The sequence below is a fragment of the Ranitomeya imitator genome, chromosome 6, assembly GCF_032444005.1.
Source record: "Ranitomeya imitator isolate aRanImi1 chromosome 6, aRanImi1.pri, whole genome shotgun sequence".
In the NCBI taxonomy this organism is placed as follows: Eukaryota; Metazoa; Chordata; class Amphibia; order Anura; family Dendrobatidae; genus Ranitomeya; species Ranitomeya imitator.
In genome coordinates this window covers 574598684-574618418 of record NC_091287.1, presented here as the reverse complement: position 1 = coordinate 574618418, position 19735 = coordinate 574598684, and the positions used below count along the sequence as shown (strand labels likewise).

General features: G+C 49.1%; 1 protein-coding gene across 8 annotated transcripts in view; it reads right to left on the bottom strand.

The window, feature by feature from the left end:
* Positions 1-6495: 6495 nt before the first annotated feature.
* MROH1 (maestro heat like repeat family member 1) overlaps positions 6496-19735 on the bottom strand; it is a 196109-nt gene continuing 182869 nt past the window's right edge. For 6 of the 8 annotated variants that reach the window (XM_069732170.1, XM_069732167.1, XM_069732165.1 and 3 more), the window contains 5 exons: positions 12679-12834; positions 11767-11901; positions 11533-11635; positions 11330-11395; positions 6496-7105 (listed from right to left, as the gene is read on the bottom strand). In XM_069732170.1, the coding sequence (XP_069588271.1) occupies positions 7020-7105; positions 11330-11395; positions 11533-11635; positions 11767-11901; positions 12679-12834 (546 nt within the window). In that variant the 3' untranslated portion in view covers positions 6496-7019. The remainder of the gene's footprint in view (positions 7106-11329; positions 11396-11532; positions 11636-11766; positions 11902-12678; positions 12835-19735) is intronic. The other 2 variants (XM_069732172.1, XM_069732171.1) reach the window with 2 other exon arrangements.

Below are 19735 nucleotides of genomic sequence, written 5' to 3'. Positions count from 1 at the left end.
ATGGTGATCCCTCTCCACTGTGACAGCCCTTCAGATATTTGTAGACAACTATTAGATCTCCTCTTAATCTTCATTTATGCAGCTAAACATTCCCAGATCCTGTAACCGCTCCTCGTGGGACATACTTTGCAGTCAGCTCACCATTCTGATCGCTCTTCTCTGAACTTTACGCCTATTACCCATGCACCCCGACTTCTTCCACTTGTAAGGTTGCAAGGTGGACGAGCACTATTATTTTGATATGTGCCTGCCGATGGGATGTTCCACTTCGTGTCACTATTTGAAGCTAGTCAGTACTTTCCTGGACTGGGTAGTCCGTTATGAGACAGGCAGCTATTCTCTGATTCACTACCTCGACAATTTTTTGTTCGTCGGCCCCAAAAATTCAAAACTCTGCTTCTTTCTTCTAGAAAAAAATTAATTTATATCATGGCATTTTGTCATACCGCTATCACCCGAAAAAAGAGTTGGACCATGTAATGTAATGCCTTTCCTTGGCTTTGAAATAGACACCAATTCAATGATTTTTCGCTTACCAGCAGAAAAAAATACAGAAAACACTACACACATTGGAAGGTTTCAGTGAGGCTAAAAAGGTGACACCCTCCAACAGATGCAGACCTTGCTGGGTCTGCTGACATTCGCCAGCCGCATAATGCCGGTCGGCAGAGCCTTCTCTTTGCCGTTTATCACTGGCAACAAAGGGCATTTCCCAGCCCGGCCATAGAATTAGGATCACTCGCTTGTTGAAGGCAGACTTACCAATCTGGAAAACATTCCTACAATGGCCATATCTACGTCATGGCAAAAGAGATGTCAAGCAAGGACCTAGGGCTCGCAGTCAGAGGACGTTACAAAGAGGGTTTTGCAGCAATCTACAAAAACCAATAGTGCATAGGCAGGTGGCCAGAGCTATGGACTACGTCAGGCTGGGGGCGTGATACTGCACTTTTAGAAATTTTTGCAATAGTATTGTCGGTGGTTATGGGGTACACAGTTGAGAACCGCGAACATTCAATTTCAAATGAAAAATCCAACTTCCGGAAAGAACTTAAAGGGAACCTGTCACCCCCAAAAATCGAAGGTGAGCTAAGCCCACCAGCATCAGGGGCTTATCTACAGCATTCTGGAATGCATTCTGTAATGCTGTAGATAAGCCCCCGATGTATCCTGAAAGAAGAGAAAAAGGGGTTATATTATACTCACCCAGGGGCGGTCCCGGTACGATGGGCGTCGCGGTCCGGTCTGGGGCCTCCCATCTTCTTATGATGACGTCCTCTTCTTGTCTTCACGCTCCGGTGCAGGCGAATTTGGCCTGTTGAGGGCAAAGTTCTGCAGTGCGCAGGTGACGGGAGAAGCCCTGCGCCTGTGCACTGCAGTACTTTGCTCTGCCCTCAACAGGCCAAATTCGCCTACACCGGAGCGTAAAGACAAGAAGAGGACGTCATCATAAGAAGATGGGAGGCCCTGGACTGCGACGGGCATCGGACCGCCCCTGGGTGAATATAATCTAACCTCTTTTAGGATACATTGGGGGCTTATCTACAGCATTCCAGAATGCTGTAGATAAGCCCCTGATGCCGGTGGACTTAGCTCAACTTCCATTTTGGGGGTGACAGGTTCCGTTTAAACCATATGTCTTCTGTGTCGATGCCCGTACTCGCTCTCTTACATGGGCTAGTACTACTATGCTTGAAAAACAACATCTAGTGCCCAGCCAGATTAGTGGCAGATGTAGATGATAATCTCATTAACTCAGTTATCGTCCCGTTGGCAGGCCTTCAAAGACCTTCCCAATGTGCAACCATCAGGTGACCAGTGCCCTCCATCCCTCTGGGACACAGTGGCCAATCATTGATGCCAGTAATCCGTGCGTCCGTTACACCGGCTACCTGGCAGGTCTATGGTAAGGCTTGGGAAGAGTGGTGCTCCCTAATTCATGGTAGGCCCGTTGATATGTAAGACCGAACGAGATGCGAACTGTTAACGGAATCTTTGCTTCGGCTCAAAGAGGGGCGTGTCGGGAACATCAACGCAACGAAAATTATCCGGAATAGTCTTTTCCTTTTAACTAATGGGGTGGGTGGATGTTACGAAGTTCTTTTTCATCAAACAAGCTATTAAAGGCTGGAAAAGGCTTCAACTGAGCAAGTAATGTCAGCGACCCGCTTCATTAAGATTATTGCATGACATTATTTCTATATCCCCATCAGTACGCAATTCACAATACGAGGCAATCCTCATCATCAGCCTTTGCTATTACCTATGGCTGCGCATTAGCAAATTGTCGCCACGGTGAAAAACCACATCGGAAGGCAGTTTGATCAACAAGGACTTAGTCATATACAAAGAAGCTCTGCGCCTTCGCGTGCGTAAATCCAAGTGTGATCCCGCCAGAAGGGGCACGTGGGTGCTGGTGAGCTCATCTAATGGTCCAGCATGCCCACTAAAAATAGTCATTACGTGGTAATAAGACACACAAGCAGATTTTTTTTTCTCTCACAGACGGGTTCTCTCTTACCAAACTCTGCAAAGAGTTTGTATGTTCTCTCTGTGTTTGCGTGGGTTTCCTCCGGGCACTCCGGTTTCCTCCCACATTCTAAAGACATACTGATAGGGAATTTAGATTGTGAGCCCCATCGGGGACAGCGATGATAATGTGTGCAAAACTGTAAAGCGCTGCGGAATATGTTAGCGCTATATAAAAATAAAGATTATTATTATTACCAAGAATCAATTTCAGGCAATATACAAGCAGTGCTTATAAAATCCGGTGCTAACCCAAAGGAATACAGGACGCATTCTTTCCAAATCAGGGCAGCCACCAAAGCAGCTAGGGCAGAAGTATTGGAGGCCGAAGTGCAGAGATTAGGTCGTTGGTAGGGTTGAGCGAAACGGATCGTTCATTTTCAAAAGTCGTGAAACCCGACCCGATCCCTGTGTGGGGTCGGCCATGCGGTACGCGACTTTCGCGCCAAAGTCGCGTTTCGTATGACGCGCTTGGCGCCATTTTTTTCAGCCAATGAAGGGGCGTGGGCAGAGTGATGACATAGGTCTTAGGGGCGTGGACGCCTATCGCCATGTTGTTGCTTGTGCGCTGTAGCGATTTGCACTGTGTAACATCAGCTTTTCAGAGAGAGAGAGAGAGAGAGACCCTAAAAAAGTCAGGGTCGCTCAACCCTAGTCGTTGGAAATCGCATGCTTCGCTAGATATATAAGACCTGATTTGCTGAAGTAACACATTTTGTCTCTTACACGCGTCGGTAAGCCCTCAGTTTGGGTATTGGGTCATTCATGTACTGCGTGGCAAAAAGAGCCAAGATTCGACCAAGGGGAAAAATCTAGGCTTCCCGAGACTTGAGGTCAACTGGAGAGGTATCAGAGGGCTCTAATGGCAACATGTGTTCCCAGAGATAGTCCACATCTCCAGGTGGGCCAATGGGCCGGTAATATTAGTGATACATGCCAGTGGCAATGATTTGGGCAAACGCAGTGACAACAACAGACATTGAACGCTTTACCTGTATCCTCCTGGATGTTATTGGTGCGGTCAGAGATAGTACCACGAGCCGTATGGCGCAGCGCAGGGGATGCTAAAGCCATAGAGCATTCAAGGCGGAAGACCAATACGCGGATGGAGAAATTCATAAATGGAAGATGTGGTATTGTGGTTGGTCACCACCAGCAGGAAGGCGATAACTCTGCACTATTACGATTGGATGGAGTTCACCTCATGGACATCGGTCTTGACATATTTCTGTCCGGCTTACAGAACGGAGTTGAACAGGCCCTAAAGTTAATGGGTTGGGTTCTTAGTCCTGTGTAGGTCATACACATGATCTTCCGTGGCGGAAATGGTAGAGAGAGGCAGTTTCGTAACTGCTTATTGGCCTGCTCACCTGTCGGTTGCAGACGGCCTTCGGCGATGAGCCTGTTGAGATGTAAGTGCCTTTCTGTTTATCAACTTAATAACCGACTTGTTCAACTCATCTAGGCCTGCCGGTGTTTTCATTACAGGACTGGTGGGAGGGGGAAGAGTTTGTTTGAGACACGCGGGTCTCCACAGTAACTCTTGCCCTGCATTCCCTGAAGACAGCATTATACAACCCCTGGCAAAAATGATGGAATCATCGGCCTTGGAGGATGTTCATTCAGTTGTCTAATTTTTTTATTCCCCTATGCTTGGTTAAAAAAGTAACCATTACTGACTACCACATTTTTTGCTCTTGATTTCTTTTAGTGTTTCTTAAAGTCAGAAAGTTGCCATTTGAAATGACTTTAGTTTTGTGCCATGCCTGTGATCGGCTTTTTTCCACAAAATTAAACAACGGAATGAAATTCCTCCAAGGTGATTCCATAATTTTTGCCAGGGGTTGTATTCATCTTTAGATATGTCCCCTCTTTCCATTTGATATACATTTCTTTTTTCCTTTTTAACAAATGTTAAGTTCTGTGTTCATGCATCCTGGTCTCTTTAATGCTTCCAATTCTTCCTTCTTTTCGGGATTGTTACCGATTGTGCGGTGAGAATTTCATTACGTAAAATGTCCCATCCCTCTTGGAAATTTCTGCCCTTTAGAACATCCAGTCATTGGACCTTTCCTACAATCTTTCTGAGTCCATTAAAATCTGCCATTCTGAAGTACAACCTTAAAGGGACACTCACCTGAATTTGGAGGGAACAATCTTCAGCCATGGAGGCGGGGTTTTGGGGTTTTTGATTCACCCTTTCCTTACCCGCTAGCTGCAATATTGGATTGAAGTTCATTCTCTGTCCTCCGTAGTACATGCCTGCACAAGACAATCTTGCCTTGGTGTTTTGTGGCGCGCCGCGGACGCTGCTTGCAGTGTCCGAAGCGCGCCCGAGGTCCGTTCCCTGCTCTTGCAGATCGGAGATCTGCGAGAGCGGGGACGTTTAACGCGACCCCTTTACAAAACATTGCGTTAGCGCTAGGCGCTAAACGGATTGCACTAACGCAATCTGAACCTAGCCTAAGGCTACTTTCACACTAGCGTCGGTATGGGGCCATCGCCATGCATCGGCCCGACATACCGACGCAAACTGTGGAGAAAATGAACGGGGGCAGCGGATGCAGTTTTACAACGCATCCGCTGCCCCATTGTAAGGTCCGGGGAGGAGGGGGTGGAGTTGTGGCCACGCATGCGCGGTCGTAAAAAGCGGAACAGACGGACAAAAAAACGTATGCAACGTTTTTTTTGTCCCGATGGACTGCAAAAACACGACGCATCAGTCACACGATGGATGCAACGTGTGGCAATGCGTCGTTAATGAAAGTCTATGGATAAAACACGTATCCCGCGGGCAACTTTGCAGGATGCGTTTTTTTTCTCCAAAACGACGCAGGCCAAACGACGCTAGTGTAAAAGTAGCCTAAGAGGGAACCCGAGCAAATTCGCTCATTTCTAATCCTCTTGGGGTTTTTTTTTTTTCTACCTTTTCAAAGATAAAGTTGTCAGCAAGAGAAAAATTTTCAGGACCCAGTACTTTTGCCTGAGAGAGATTCCCAACAATTATCTGGATAGTTAACATCTCCCATGATCACCAGGTCATACTTTTTTGATAAGAGAGACATCTGATGTAAAGAGTTCATCCATATCATCCATAGAAGGAGCCCAGCTCATCACAGACCGATGGATCCACATTCCATTGAAGACATCCAACTCACTGTAGACAGACACATCTGCGTCTCATGAAAGAACGCAAATCACCACAGTCCGACAGCTCTTCGCAGAGGCCTTAACCACCACAGCCTGACAGCCACATCTCATCGAAGGAGCCCAGAGCTCGCTGCATCCCAGCAGTGGAGACACAGATCACACCAGATCCCATACACATTAGTAAGCTGGATCTGCCAGTATCAATGATCTACCGTATAAATTGGCGACCGACACCTGATCTCGATCACATCATTGTTCCTGAGAAGTTGCCAGCGATGTGAGTGTCGATGGATTGCTTACAGAGAGCAATGTGGAGCCGGCGGAATGAGCACTCTTGTGAGAGTTGGCCGTCAGCCAAAGTATCTGAATCTTACTGAAAGAAACCGGATTACATACCCCATCTTTTGAGGTCCAGACTGCAGATTACACCGACAAATCTGTACCTCATGGATGGAGTACAAATCAAGTTTGACCATGGATGGCAGGTCTGTGTCACAATGAAGCTAATAGAAGATCGAATGAGGAGATGTAGAGATCTGTGTCCAGATCTATCTTGCCCTCGTTTGGCTCATGGCTGATTGGTGGCAGGGCTCTGAGCAATCTCTTACTGAGAAGAAATCTCTTGTAAGTTCCACCCTCTGCTCAGAGCTTTCCTCGTAGGAACCAGCAGGTGAAATGTCCCCCCAGAAAGATGCGGCTGCACCTACACTCTCCGCCTCGCTATCGTGGGAGCTGGTACTTTCTTCAGAAGCATTGCCCTCTATACAAATCACAACTGCAATAGTTTCCTACATGATGGAAACACAAACCCACAAGTCTGAATGTGATGGCATTTTTGTGAGAAGGAAAAGTGCAGGAGTTCACAGAGCTAAGAAACATTTAAAATCCCAGCGCCATAGTCTCGCAGCATTCAATCTTCCACATCAAAGCAGTCCGGGTTAATTCACGACTCGCAGTCATAGTGAAAATAGTCTTATTTTTTGATGCCCCCAAAGCCACAATAGAAAAAGTCCCATCAGCCCAAAATATACAGAACCGTGGACACAGCCAAATATACACACCCCAGCGAGAAACCTACACAAAACATGGAGGACACAAACGTGGACGACTTCAGAGTTCAAGACCTGGAGCGGCATCTTTGGGACTGGCAACCAGAGTCTTTATTGCAACAAGTTCATAACCATTAGCGAAAACACGAGGTTGCTGGTCTCCAACCTTCCGGTCAGGTGCAGGATGTAACAGACACGACGAGGACACGTGGGACAGCTCATGCTGGTGATGGAACGTTCGGGGCTCCGGACTCCTCTATGGTGAAGACCATGGGTGGAATAGTGCTATTCTCAGACAAACTTCACCAAGCGGCCCATGGTCTCCGACGCTTTCATGCGCACAGGCGGTACTGGATCCTTCAACAAGACGATGAGAGCTGGAAAGAGAAGACAGTCAGCAAGGAAGGTCCACCACAGAGAATCTACTCACAGAGAGGAGGTGAGTCTTCAATCAGCCATCCAGAAGAGCTGTAGAAAAGTGTGAAAGTCCAGGGCCAAGTCTGAGGCTGCACTACTGCGAGCAGGCAGGAGAGCTAGTGTGTCCCCATCAATAACCAATCTGAGAATACGGGGGGTTCTTAACTCTGTCGTACAGCCGCAGACATTGTTCTCATGAAATTTTAGGCCAAAGTATTTTCCTCGGATTGGAAGACTTCCCCTCATGAAGTTTAGACTGTTACGGAGGATCACCCATCCTCCCTTTGCTAATTATTTTCTTTTCCCTAAAAACTGCTCTTTTTGGCGTTCACTCCTGACGAGGAACAGCAGAATAAAAGTTACAAAGAACACCAGCAGCCCGTAATTCAGACGGTGCGATCACCTACATCTTGGCCTTATTCTTCCCCACTCTTTGTGTTGGGGATTTGGCAGTCAGTGGTTCTCCGCCTGTCTCTCCTATTACACCCCCTGCTCTCTGTCCTTGGCGCAGGGCCCGGCTCGCTCGCTGGGCAGCGTTACTTCCAGTAGCTGTTTACATGGGACCCTATGGGAAGCTCTCGGAGAGATCCGTCTGCACGTTAGCAAGACAGACGGCCTAATGAGATCATGGTGCTTCCTCCTGCCCCCGCAGTCAAAGCGTGGACTCCTGGGGGACAGAGGAGCAGGTTACACAGCTGTAAATCTCCTTATCCTGGAAGCTGCTCAGCTGATCACAGCAATAGAGGAAGGAAAACAGCAGCGTCCCGGTAATCAGACACAGGCCATAAAGATGAATGATGACCCACCAGATCCTGCTGCAACCCCCTGCTATACATCAGGTAATGTGCTGAGGATATAGCGCCCACAACAGGAGTCACAGAGAAGAGGATAACATATCTATGCAGACTACAACCCTCCAAGTCCTTCTGCTGCATATAATCCACACCTCGGATCTGCAGCGTGTGTCCTCCCAGCCTGACTGCACAGCTCCTGCCTCTAATGTAGGGTATAAGTCATAGAAAGAGCGATACAGCCAGGGAGCACCCGAGAAAGAGGGAGACCGAGCGCAGACCGGCAGGGAGCACCCGAGGGAGACAGAGCACAGACCGGCAGGGCGCACCCGAGAAAGAGTGAGACCGAGCGCAGACCGGCAGGGAGCACCCGAGAAAGAGTGAGACCGAGCGCAGAAAGGCAGGGCGCACCCGAGAATGAGTGAGACCGAGCGCACTCCGGCAGGGAGCACCCGAGAAAGAGGGAGACCGAGCGCAGACCGGCAGGGAGCACCCGAGAAAGAGTGAGACCGAGCGCAGACCGGCAGGGCGCACCCGAGGGAGACAGAGTGCAGACAGGCAGGGAGCACCCAAGGAAGAGGGAATCCGAGTGCAGACAGGCAATGAGCTCCAAGGAAGAGAGAGACCGAACGCAGACAGGCAGGGAGCACACAAGGAAGAGGGAGACCGAGAACAGACAGGCAGGGAGCACCCGAGGGAGACCGAGTGCAGACAGGCAGGGAGCACCCAAGGAAGAGGGAATCCGAGTGCAGACAGGCAATGAGCTCCAAGGAAGAGAGAGACCGAACGCAGACAGGCAGGGAGCACACAAGGAAGAGGGAGACCGAGAACAGACAGGCAGGGCGCATCCGAGGGAGACCGAGTGCAGACAGGCAGGGAGCACCCAAGGAAGAGGGAATCCGAGTGCAGACAGGCAATGAGCTCCAAGGAAGAGAGAGACCGAACGCAGACAGGCAGGGAGCACACAAGGAAGAGGGAGACCGAGAACAGACAGGCAGGGAGCACCCGAGGGAGACTGAGCGCAGACAGGCAGGGAGCACCCAAGGAAGAGGGAATCCAAGTGCAAACAGGCAGGGAGCACCTGAGAAAGAGGGAGAACGAGTGCAGACAGGCAGGGAGCACCCGAGAATGAGTGAGACCGAGCGCACTCCGGCAGGGAGCACCCGAGAAAGAGGGAGACCGAGCGCAGACCGGCAGGGAGCACCCGAGAAAGAGTGAGACCGAGCGCAGACCGGCAGGGCGCACCCGAGGGAGACAGAGTGCAGACAGGCAGGGAGCACCCAAGGAAGAGGGAATCCGAGTGCAGACAGGCAATGAGCTCCAAGGAAGAGAGAGACCGAACGCAGACAGGCAGGGAGCACACAAGGAAGAGGGAGACCGAGAACAGACAGGCAGGGAGCACCCAAGGGAGACTGAGCGCAGACAGGCAGGGAGCACCCAAGGAAGAGGGAATCCAAGTGCAAACAGGCAGGGAGCACCTGAGAAAGAGGGAGAACGAGTGCAGACAGGCAGGGAGCACCCGAGAAAGAGGGAGACCGAGCGCAGACAGGCAGGGAGCACCCGAAAAAGAGGGAGACCGAGCGCAGACTGGCAGGGTGCACCCGAGAAAGAGGGAGACCGAGCGCAGACCGGCAGGGAGCACCCGAGAAAGAGGGAGACCGAGCGCAGACCGGCAGGGAGCACCTGAGAAAGAGGGAGACCGAGCGCAGACAGGCAGGGCGCACCCGAGAAAGAGGGAGACCGAGCGCAGACAGGCAGGGCGCATCCGAGGGAGACCGAGTGCAGACAGGCAGGGAGCACCCAAGGAAGAGGGAATCCGAGTGCAGACAGGCAATGAGCTCCAAGGAAGAGAGACCGAGCGCAGACAGGCAGGGTGTACACAAGGAAGAGGGAGACCGAGAACAGACAGGCAGGGAGCACCCGAGGGAGACTGAGCGCAGACAGGCAGGGAGCACACAAGGAAGAGGGAGAACGAGCACAGACAGGCAGGGAGCACCCGAGGGAGACCGAGTGAAGACAGGCAGGGAGCACCCAAGGAAGAGGGAATCCAAGTGAAGACAGGCAGGGAGCACCTGAGAAAGAGGGAGACCGAGCACAGACAGGCAAGGCGCACCTGAGAAAGAGGGAGACCGAACACAGGCAGGGCGCACCTGAGAAAGAGGGAGAACGAGCGCAGACCGGCAGGGAGCACCCGAGAATGAGGGAGACCGAGCGCAGACAGGCAGGGAGAACACAAGGAAGAGAGAGACCGAGCACAGACAGGCAAGGCGCACCTGAGAATGAGGGAGACCGAGCACAGACAGGCAGGGTGCACCCGAGAAAGAGGGAGACCGAGCGCAGACCGGCAGGGTGCACTCGAGAAAGAGGGAGACCGAGCGCAGACCGGCAGGGAGCACCCGAGAAAGAGGGAGACCGAGCGCAGACCGGCAGGGAGCACCTGAGAAAGAGGGAGACCGAGCGCAGACAGGCAGGGCGCACCCGAGAAAGAGGAAGACCGAGCGCAGACAGGCAGGGAGCACCCAAGAATGAGTGAGAACGAGTGCAGACAGGCAGGGAGCACCCGAGAAAGAGTGAGACCGAGTGCAGACAGGCAGGGAGCACCCGAGAATGAGGGAGACCGAGCGCAGACAGGCAGGGAGCACCCGAGAAAGAGGGAGAACGAGCGCACACAGGCAGGGAGCACACAAGGAAGAGGGAGACCGAGCGCAGACCGGCAGGAAGCACCTGAGAAAGAGGGAGAACGAGCGCAGACAGGCAGGGAGCACCCGAGAATGAGGGAGACCGAGCACAGACAGGCAGGGAGCACCCGAGGGAGACCGAGCACAGACAGGCAATGAGCACCAAGAGGGAGAACGAGTGCAGACAGGCAATGAGCACCTGAGAAAGAGGGAGAACGAGTGCAGACAGGCAATGAGCACCTGAGAAAGAGGGAGAACGAGCGCAGACAGGCAGGGAGCACCCGAGGAAGAGACCGAGTGCAGACAGGCAGGGAACACCCGAGGAAGAGACCGAGTGCAGACAAGAAAGAGGGAGACCAAGCACAGAGACCAATCGCAGACAGGATAGGAGAACAGGAGGAAGAGAGAGACCAAGCACAGACAGGCAGGAATGACAACAGTAAGAGGGAAATCAACAAGCATGCAGAAAGGACACAAGGGAAACCAAGTGCTGACAGGCAAGGAAGAAACGAAGAATAAGAGCAGGGGGGACATGGGTAAAAGGAAGACCAAGCGCAGAGAGGCATACAAGACAAAAGAAAGAAAAAGACAAGGTGCAAATAGGCAGGGTGGACATAAATAATACTAAGACCAAGTGCAAGCAGACAGGGAGCTCTTATGGGAGAAGCCCTGACACTTATCATTAAACTCATCATCCACCTAACAAGGAACTTACACGACACCAGATGATCTAAATCAACCATTTTACACTGATCCGGCTGCATGTGCAACACCAAGAACCCTGCAGAGATGAAAAACAAGAACACATTAAGCTCAAGTGTAGCGGGAGGAGCAGTCTTCACGCTTATGTCCAGGTCACCCAGTGGTGGGTGGAGCGGACCTCTTCATATAACAATTTACGAATGTGGCAGAAAATACCAATGAATAATGGGGCAGCTGCTCGGATATCGGGCCAGATGCTCTTGAAGTAGGAAATGTTGGTCTGGATGAGGCGAGAGGTCATGTCTGGATATCCCAGCAGCTGGAAAAGAACAGGTAATGTCACAAGAAGGCAACTGTTCCTCACCAGGACAGCAGACAATCCCCTGCCCCACCCGCAGGTGCTCCTCCTCCATATAGGGGGTCTCTGCTCGCTCACACTCAGCTCCTCACCAGGTGTTTGCAGACGTCGTTCATGAACTCCCCAAAGTGCAGTCCTCTATCGGGGTGCAGGTGGGTGGTGAACATATCTGCCAGACCTTGGTTGTTCAGACTCGGGGCGCACATCTGTAGAGCAAACTTACAGGCCTGCAAAACAAGAGAAGACCCGGGGGGGCAGGTAACTCCAGATCAGGACCGCGGGGGCAGGTAACACCGGGTCAGACCCGGGGGGCAAGGTAATGCCGAATCAGACCCGGAGGGCCAAGTAAAGCGGGATCAGACCCAAGGGGTCCAGGAAACTACGAATTAGACCCGGTGGTCCAAGTAATGCGGGATCAGACCGTGGGGAGGGGGGGCAAGTGATGCAGGATCAGGTAACACCAGGTCAGACCCAAGGGGGCCAGGTGATGTCGGATCTCTTCTATGATGGGTTTACATTGCACAGACATGGTGTTGTGGCCTCTGTATCTTATTTCTGTGGCACTTGTGCTGTAAGCTCATTTTACCCCTGTGCCACACTCGCCATGACCCGCTGTCCTTCGCCATCACCAGGAGCCTCCAGAGCAGCTTTTTGTCCATCATCAGGTCATGGAGACCATTCAGAGGAACACGTGGCCCATGCTACGTGGGATCTTTTTGGATGTAAGGTGCCGACCTTCTGTATATTATATTACATCTTGGGTTTATTTTACCTGATGAAGCTCTGAGTCAATGACAGAAACGTTGTCCACTCAATTATACATCTATAAGATGGTAGGAAATTTGTCATCCATAAGAGCTTTGATCTGTGGATTTACAGTATACAAGGGTAAGGCCCCCACTAACGCACCAACCGTCTAGAGTGGAAATTGTAACCCAGAAGACCTGTGGATGACAACATGGAGGAGAATCGTCTGCCCCTTCCCCACAAGCTGCAACATTTACCTTCACCACATCCGGTTTAGGGTCCTGCAGGTGAAGTAGTAACGTCACTAAACCATTGAGGATCTGCTCGAACAGAGTTTCCCCCCCACGACTAGAGCTAAACTTTGTGAGATTCCCGAACAAGATGACGGAGGATCTGCGCAATTCTTCCCTGTCCTAAAACAAAAAGAGACAGATGTGATATTGCGCTATAGTAACCAAGGATCCTACCGCAGAGCAAATGCAGGCCCCTTTCACAAGGATAACCTCCAGAGACCCCACCATCAAGCAAACGCAGACCCCACTCACAAGGATAACCTCCAGAGACCCCACCACCAAGCAAACGCAGACCCCACTCACAAGGATAACCTCCAGAGACCCCACCACCAAGCAAACGCAGACCCCACTCACAAGGATAACCTCCAGAGACCCCACCACCAAGCAAACGCAGACCCCACTCACAAGGATAACCTCCACAGACCCCACCGTCAAGCAAACACAGATCCCATTCCTCATTCCCAAGGACCCCATAGTTGGTATCACTTATGGGTGTTACTGTTAAGGGTGCTTCTATCAATCCTTATATACTGTAGACCCCATAATGAGACCCCACTGAAACTGATAACTCCAAAACCCTTTAGAACCCTAAAAAGATAATCCCAGCCCAGGGTTCTACTCTTCCGTAGGCCCGGCGCCAGTATTCTCCTCCGTAGACCCGGTGCCAGTGTTCTCCTCCTCAGTGGACCCTATGCTAGTGTTCTCCTCCTCAGTCAGCTAAGTGTTGGTGTTCTCCTCCACCTCTGTGGGCACGATGCTGATATTTTCCTACTTCGCCGTGGGCTTGGTGTTGGTGTTCTCTGTAGGCTCGGTGCCGGTGTTTTCCTACACCTTCGTGGGCCCAGCCCTAGTGCTCTCCTTCTCATCTGTGGGTCGGACCCTGGTGTCCTGCTCCTAAGTGAGCCTGGTGCAGATGTTGTCATCCTCAGTTGGCCCGGAGCTGGTGTTCTCCAACTTTTCCGTGGGCCTGATGCCAGCGCTTTCCTACTCCTCCGTAGGTCTGGTGCCGATGATTTCCTACTCCTCCATGGGTTCGGTACTGGTGTTCTCCTCCGTGGGGCAGTGCAGGTGTTCTCCTCCTCTGTGGGCCTGATGCTGGCGTTCTCCTCCTCCATGGGCCTCGTCTCAGCGTTTTCCTCCTCCATCGTGGGCCCAGTGCTGTGGTTTTCCTCCTCCGTGAGCCTTGCGCTACATCCCTTCCACTCAGATACTTCCATCAATGCATCCAATCACAGACTCAGAAAGGCTCAGAAATTTCAAAGAGAATAAAACATTGTAAGGATAAGAACGACCTCCTGCCCAGGGGTCAGAGCAAAAGCAGAAATATCAGACGATGAGAATGCGCAAATCTCTACAAGAGCTTTGCACACTCTTGGCATTCTCTTGATGAGCTTCAAGAGGTAGTCACCGGGAATGGTCTTCACTTCACAGGTGTGCCCTGTCAGAAATAAGTGGGATTTCTTGCCTTATAAACGGGGTTAGGACCGTCAGTTGTGTTGTGCAGAAGTCTGGTGGATACACAGCTGATAGTCCTACTGAATAGACTGTTAGAATTTGTGTTATGGCAAGAAAAAAGCAGCTAAGTAAAGAAAATCTTTGAAAGTGTCCCCAAGTGCAGTGGCAAAAAACATCAAGCGCTACAAAGAAACTGGCTCACATGAGGACCGCCCCAGGAAAGAAAGACCAAGAGTCACCTCTGCTTCTGAGGATAAGTTTATCCGAGTCACCAGCCTCAGAAATCGCAAGTTAACAGCAGCTCAGATTAGAGACCAGGTCAATGCCACACACAGTTCTAGCAGCAGACACATCTCTACAACAACTGTTAAGAGGAGACTTTGTGCAGCAGACCTTCATGGTAAAATAGCTGCTAGGAAACCACTGCTAAGGACGGACAACAAGCAGAAGAGACTTGTTTGGGCTAAAGAACACAAGGAATGGACATTAGACCAGTGGAAATCTGTGCTTTGGTCTGATGAGTCCAAATTTGTGATCTTTGGTTCCAACCACCGTCTTTGTGCGATGCAGAAAAGGTGAACGGATGGACTCTACATGCCTGGTTCCCACCGTGAAGAATGGAGGAGGAGGTGTGATGGTGTGGGGGGGCTTTGCTGGTGACACTGTTGGGGATTTATTCAAAATTGAAGGCATACTGAACCAGCATGGCTACCATAGCATCTTGCAGCGGCATGCTATTCCATCCGGTTTGCGTTTAGTTGGACCATCATTTATTTTTCATCAGGACAATGACCCCAAACACCTCCAGGCTGTGTAAGGGCTATTTGACCAAGAAGGAGAGTGATGGGTGCTACACCAGATGACCTGGCCTCCACAGTCACCAGACCTGAACCCAATCGAGATGGTTTGGGGTGAAGTGGATCGCAGAGTGAAGGCAAAAGGTCCAACAAGTGCTAAGCATCTCTGGGAACTCCTTCAAGACTGTTGGAAGACCATTCCCAGTGACTACCTCTTGAAGCTCATCAAGAGAATGCCAAGAGTGTGCAAAGCAGTCATCAAAGCAAAGGGTGGCTACTTTGAAGAACCTAGAATATAAGACATAACAAAAAAGTGTGAAACAACTGAAATTAAAGGGAACCTGTCACCCCATTTTTTGAGATTGAGCTATAAATACTGTTAAATAGGGCCTGCGCTGTGTGTTCCTATAGTGTATGTAGTGTACCCCGATTCCCTATGTATGCTGAGAAATAACTTACCAAAGTCGCCGTTTTCGCCTGTCAATCAGGCTGGTCAGGTCGGGAGGGCGTGGTGACATCGGTGGTTCTTCCTCAGCTTTACGTTGGTGGCGTAGTGGTGTAGTGGTGAAGACACAGCGCGCGATCTGCGCTGTAATCCCTTGCATCGGTGGGGGCGGCCATCTTCCTGGGGCCGCGCGTGCGCAGATCGAGTGCTCTGCTGCACGGGGCTTCAGGAAAATGGCCGCGGGATGCCGCGCGTGCGCATTAGAGATCGCGGCGGCCATTTTCCCAAAGCCGAGTTTGCATCTCGGCTTTGGGAAAATGGCCGCCGCGATCTCTAATGCGCACGCGCGGCATCCCGCGGCCATTTTCCTGAAGCCCCGTGCAGCAGAGCACTCGATCTGCGCACGCGCGGCCCCAGGAAGATGGCCGCCCCCACCGATGCAAGGGATTACAGCGCAGATCGCGCGCTGTGTCTTCACCACTACACCACTACGCCACCAACGTAAAGCTGAGGAAGAACCACCGATGTCACCACGCCCTCCCGACCTGACCAGCCTGATTGACAGGCGAAAACGGCGACTTTGGTAAGTTATTTCTCAGCATACATAGGGAATCGGGGTACACTACATACACTATAGGAACACACAGCGCAGGCCCTATTTAACAGTATTTATAGCTCAATCTCAAAAAACGGGGTGACAGGTTCCCTTTAAGTATATAATCCATAGGTGTTAATTTATAGTTTTGATGCCTTCAGTGTGAATGTACAATTTTCATGGTTATGTAAATATAGAAAAATCTCTGAATGAGGTGTGTCCAAACTTGTGGTCTGTGTGTGTGTGTGTGTGTGTGTGTGTGTGTGTGTGTGTGTGTGTGTGTGTGTGTGTATATATATATATATATATATATATATATATATATATATATATATACACACATATATATACATATACATACACAGTTGGGGCCAGAAATATTTGGACAGTGACACAATTTTCGCGAGTTGGGCTCTGCATGCCACCACATTGGATTTGAAATGAAACCTCTACAACAGAATTCAAGTGCAGATTGTAACGTTTAATTTGAAGGGTTGAACAAAAATATCTGATAGAAAATGTAGGAATTGTACACATTTCTTTACAAACACTCCACATTTTAGGAGGTCAAAAGTAATTGGACAAATAAACATAACCCAAACAAAATCTTTTTATTTTCAATATTTTGTTGCAAATCCTTTGGAGGCAATCACTGCCTTAAGTCTGGAACCCATGGACATCACCAAACGCTGGGTTTCCTCCTTCTTAATGCTTTGCCAGGCCTTTACAGCCGCAGCCTTCAGGTCTTGCTTGTTTGTGGGTCTTTCCGTCTTAAGTCTGGATTTCAGCAAGTGAAATGCATGCTCAATTGGGTTTAGATCTGGAGATTGACTTGGCCATTGCAGAATGTTCCACTTTTTGGCACTCATGAACTCCTGGGTAGCTTTGGCTGTATGCTTGGGGTCATTGTCCATCTGTACTAAGAAGCGCCGTCCAATCAACTTTGCAGCATTTGGCTGAATCTGGGCTGAAAGTATATCCCGGTACACTTCAGAATTCATCCGGCTACTCTTGTCTGCTCTTATGTCATCAATAAACACAAGTGACCCAGTGCCATTGAAAGCCATGCATGCCCATGCCATCACGTTGCCTCCACCATGTTTTACAGAGGGTGTGGTGTGCCTTGGATCATGTGACTTTCCCTTTCTTCTCCCCATCATTCTGGTACAGGTTGATCTTTGTCTCATCTGTCCATAGAATACTTTTCCAGAACTGAGCTGGCTTCTTGAGGTGTTTTTCTGTCTATTTTTGGTATTGATGAATGGTTTGCATCTAGATGTGAACCCTTTGTATTTACTGTCATGGAGTCTTCTCTTTACTGTTGACTTAGAGACAGATACACCTACTTCACTGAGAGTGTTCTGGACTTCAGTTGATGTTGTGAACGGGTTCTTCTTCACCAAATTAAGTATGCGGCGATCATCCACCACTGTTGTCATCCGTGGACGCCCAGGCCTTTTTGAGTTCCCAAGCTCACCAGTCAATTCCTTTTTTCTCAGAATGTACCCAACTGTTGATTTTGCTACTCCAAGCATGTCTGCTATCTCTCTGATGGATTTTTTCTTTTTTTTCAGCCTCAGGATGCTCTGCTTCACCTCAATTGAGAGTTCCTTTGACCGCATGTTGTCTGCTCACAGCAACAGCTTCCAAATGCAAAACCACACACCTGGAATCCACCCCTGACCTTTTAACTACTTCATTGATTACAGGTTAACGAGGGAGACGCCTTCAGAGTTAATTGCAGCCCTTAGAGTCCATTGTCCAATTACTTTTGGTCCCTTGAAAAAGAGGACTCCCACTTTAAGGGAGGATATTAGCGAAGGGAATGAGGATGTCGAGTCCATATGGGTTGAAATTCATGGAGGGAAAAATGGTAACAAAATTCTCATTGGGGTCTGTTACAAACCCCCAAATATAACAGAAAGCATGGAAAGTCTACTTCTAAAGCAGATAGATGAAGCTGCAACCCATAATGAGGTCCTGGTTATGGGGGACTTTAACTACCCGGATATTAACTGGGAAACAGAAACCTGTGAAACCCATAAAGGCAACAGGTTTCTGCTAATAACCAAGAAAAATTATCTTTCACAATTGGTGCAGAATCCAACCAGAGGAGCAGCACTTTTAGACCTAATACTATCTAATAGACCTGACAGAATAACAAATCTGCAGGTGGTCGGGCATCTAGGAAATAGCGACCACAATATTGTGCAGTTTCACCTGTCTTTCACTAGGGGGACTTGTCAGGGAGTCACAAAAACACTGAACTTTAGGAAGGCAAAGTTTGACCAGCTTAGAGATGCCCTTAATCTGGTAGACTGGGACAATATCCTCAGAAATGAGAATACAGATAATAAATGGGAAATGTTTAAGAACATCCTAAATAGGCAGTGTAAGCGGTTTATACCTTGTGGGAATAAAAGGACTAGAAATAGGAAAAACCCAATGTGGCTAAACAAAGAAGTAAGACAGGCAATTAACAGTAAAAAGAAAGCATTTGCACTACTAAAGCAGGATGGCACCATTGAAGCTCTAAAAAACTATAGGGAGAAAAATACTTTATCTAAAAAACTAATTAAAGCTGCCAAAAAGGAAACAGAGAAGCACATTGCTAAGGAGAGTAAAACTAATCCCAAACTGTTCTTCAACTATATCAATAGTAAAAGAATAAAAACTGAAAATGTAGGCCCCTTAAAAAATAGTGAGGAAAGAATGGTTGTAGATGACGAGGAAAAAGCTAACATATTAAACACCTTCTTCTCCACGGTATTCACGGTGGAAAATGAAATGCTAGGTGAAATCCCAAGAAACAATGAAAACCCTATATTAAGGGTCACCAATCTAACCCAAGAAGAGGTGCGAAACCGGCTAAATAAGATTAAAATAGATAAATCTCCGGGTCCGGATGGCATACACCCACGAGTACTAAGAGAACTAAGTAATGTAATAGATAAACCATTATTTCTTATTTTTAGTGACTCTATAGCGACAGGGTCTGTTCCGCAGGACTGGCGCATAGCAAATGTGGTGCCAATATTCAAAAAGGGCTCTAAAAGTGAACCTGGAAATTATAGGCCAGTAAGTCTAACCTCTATTGTTGGTAAAATATTTGAAGGGTTTCTGAGGGATGTTATTCTGGATTATCTCAATGAGAATAACTGTTTAACTCCATATCAGCATGGGTTTATGAGAAATCGCTCCTGTCAAACCAATCTAATCAGTTTTTATGAAGAGGTAAGCTATAGACTGGACCACGGTGAGTCATTGGACGTGGTATATCTCGATTTTTCCAAAGCGTTTGATACCGTGCCGCACAAGAGGTTGGTACACAAAATGAGAATGCTTGGTCTGGGGGAAAATGTGTGTAAATGGGTTAGTAACTGGCTTAGTGATAGAAAGCAGAGGGTGGTTATAAATGGTATAGTCTCTAACTGGGTCGCTGTGACCAGTGGGGTACCGCAGGAGTCAGTATTGGGACCTGTTCTCTTCAACATATTCATTAATGATCTGGTAGAAGGTTTACACAGTAAAATATCGATATTTGCAGATGATACAAAACTATGTAAAGCAGTTAATACAAGAGAAGATAGTATTCTGCTACAGATGGATCTGGATAAGTTGGAAACTTGGGCTGAAAGGTGGCAGATGAGGTTTAACAATGATAAATGTAAGGTTATACACATGGGAAGAGGGAATCAATATCACCATTACACACTGAACGGGAAACCA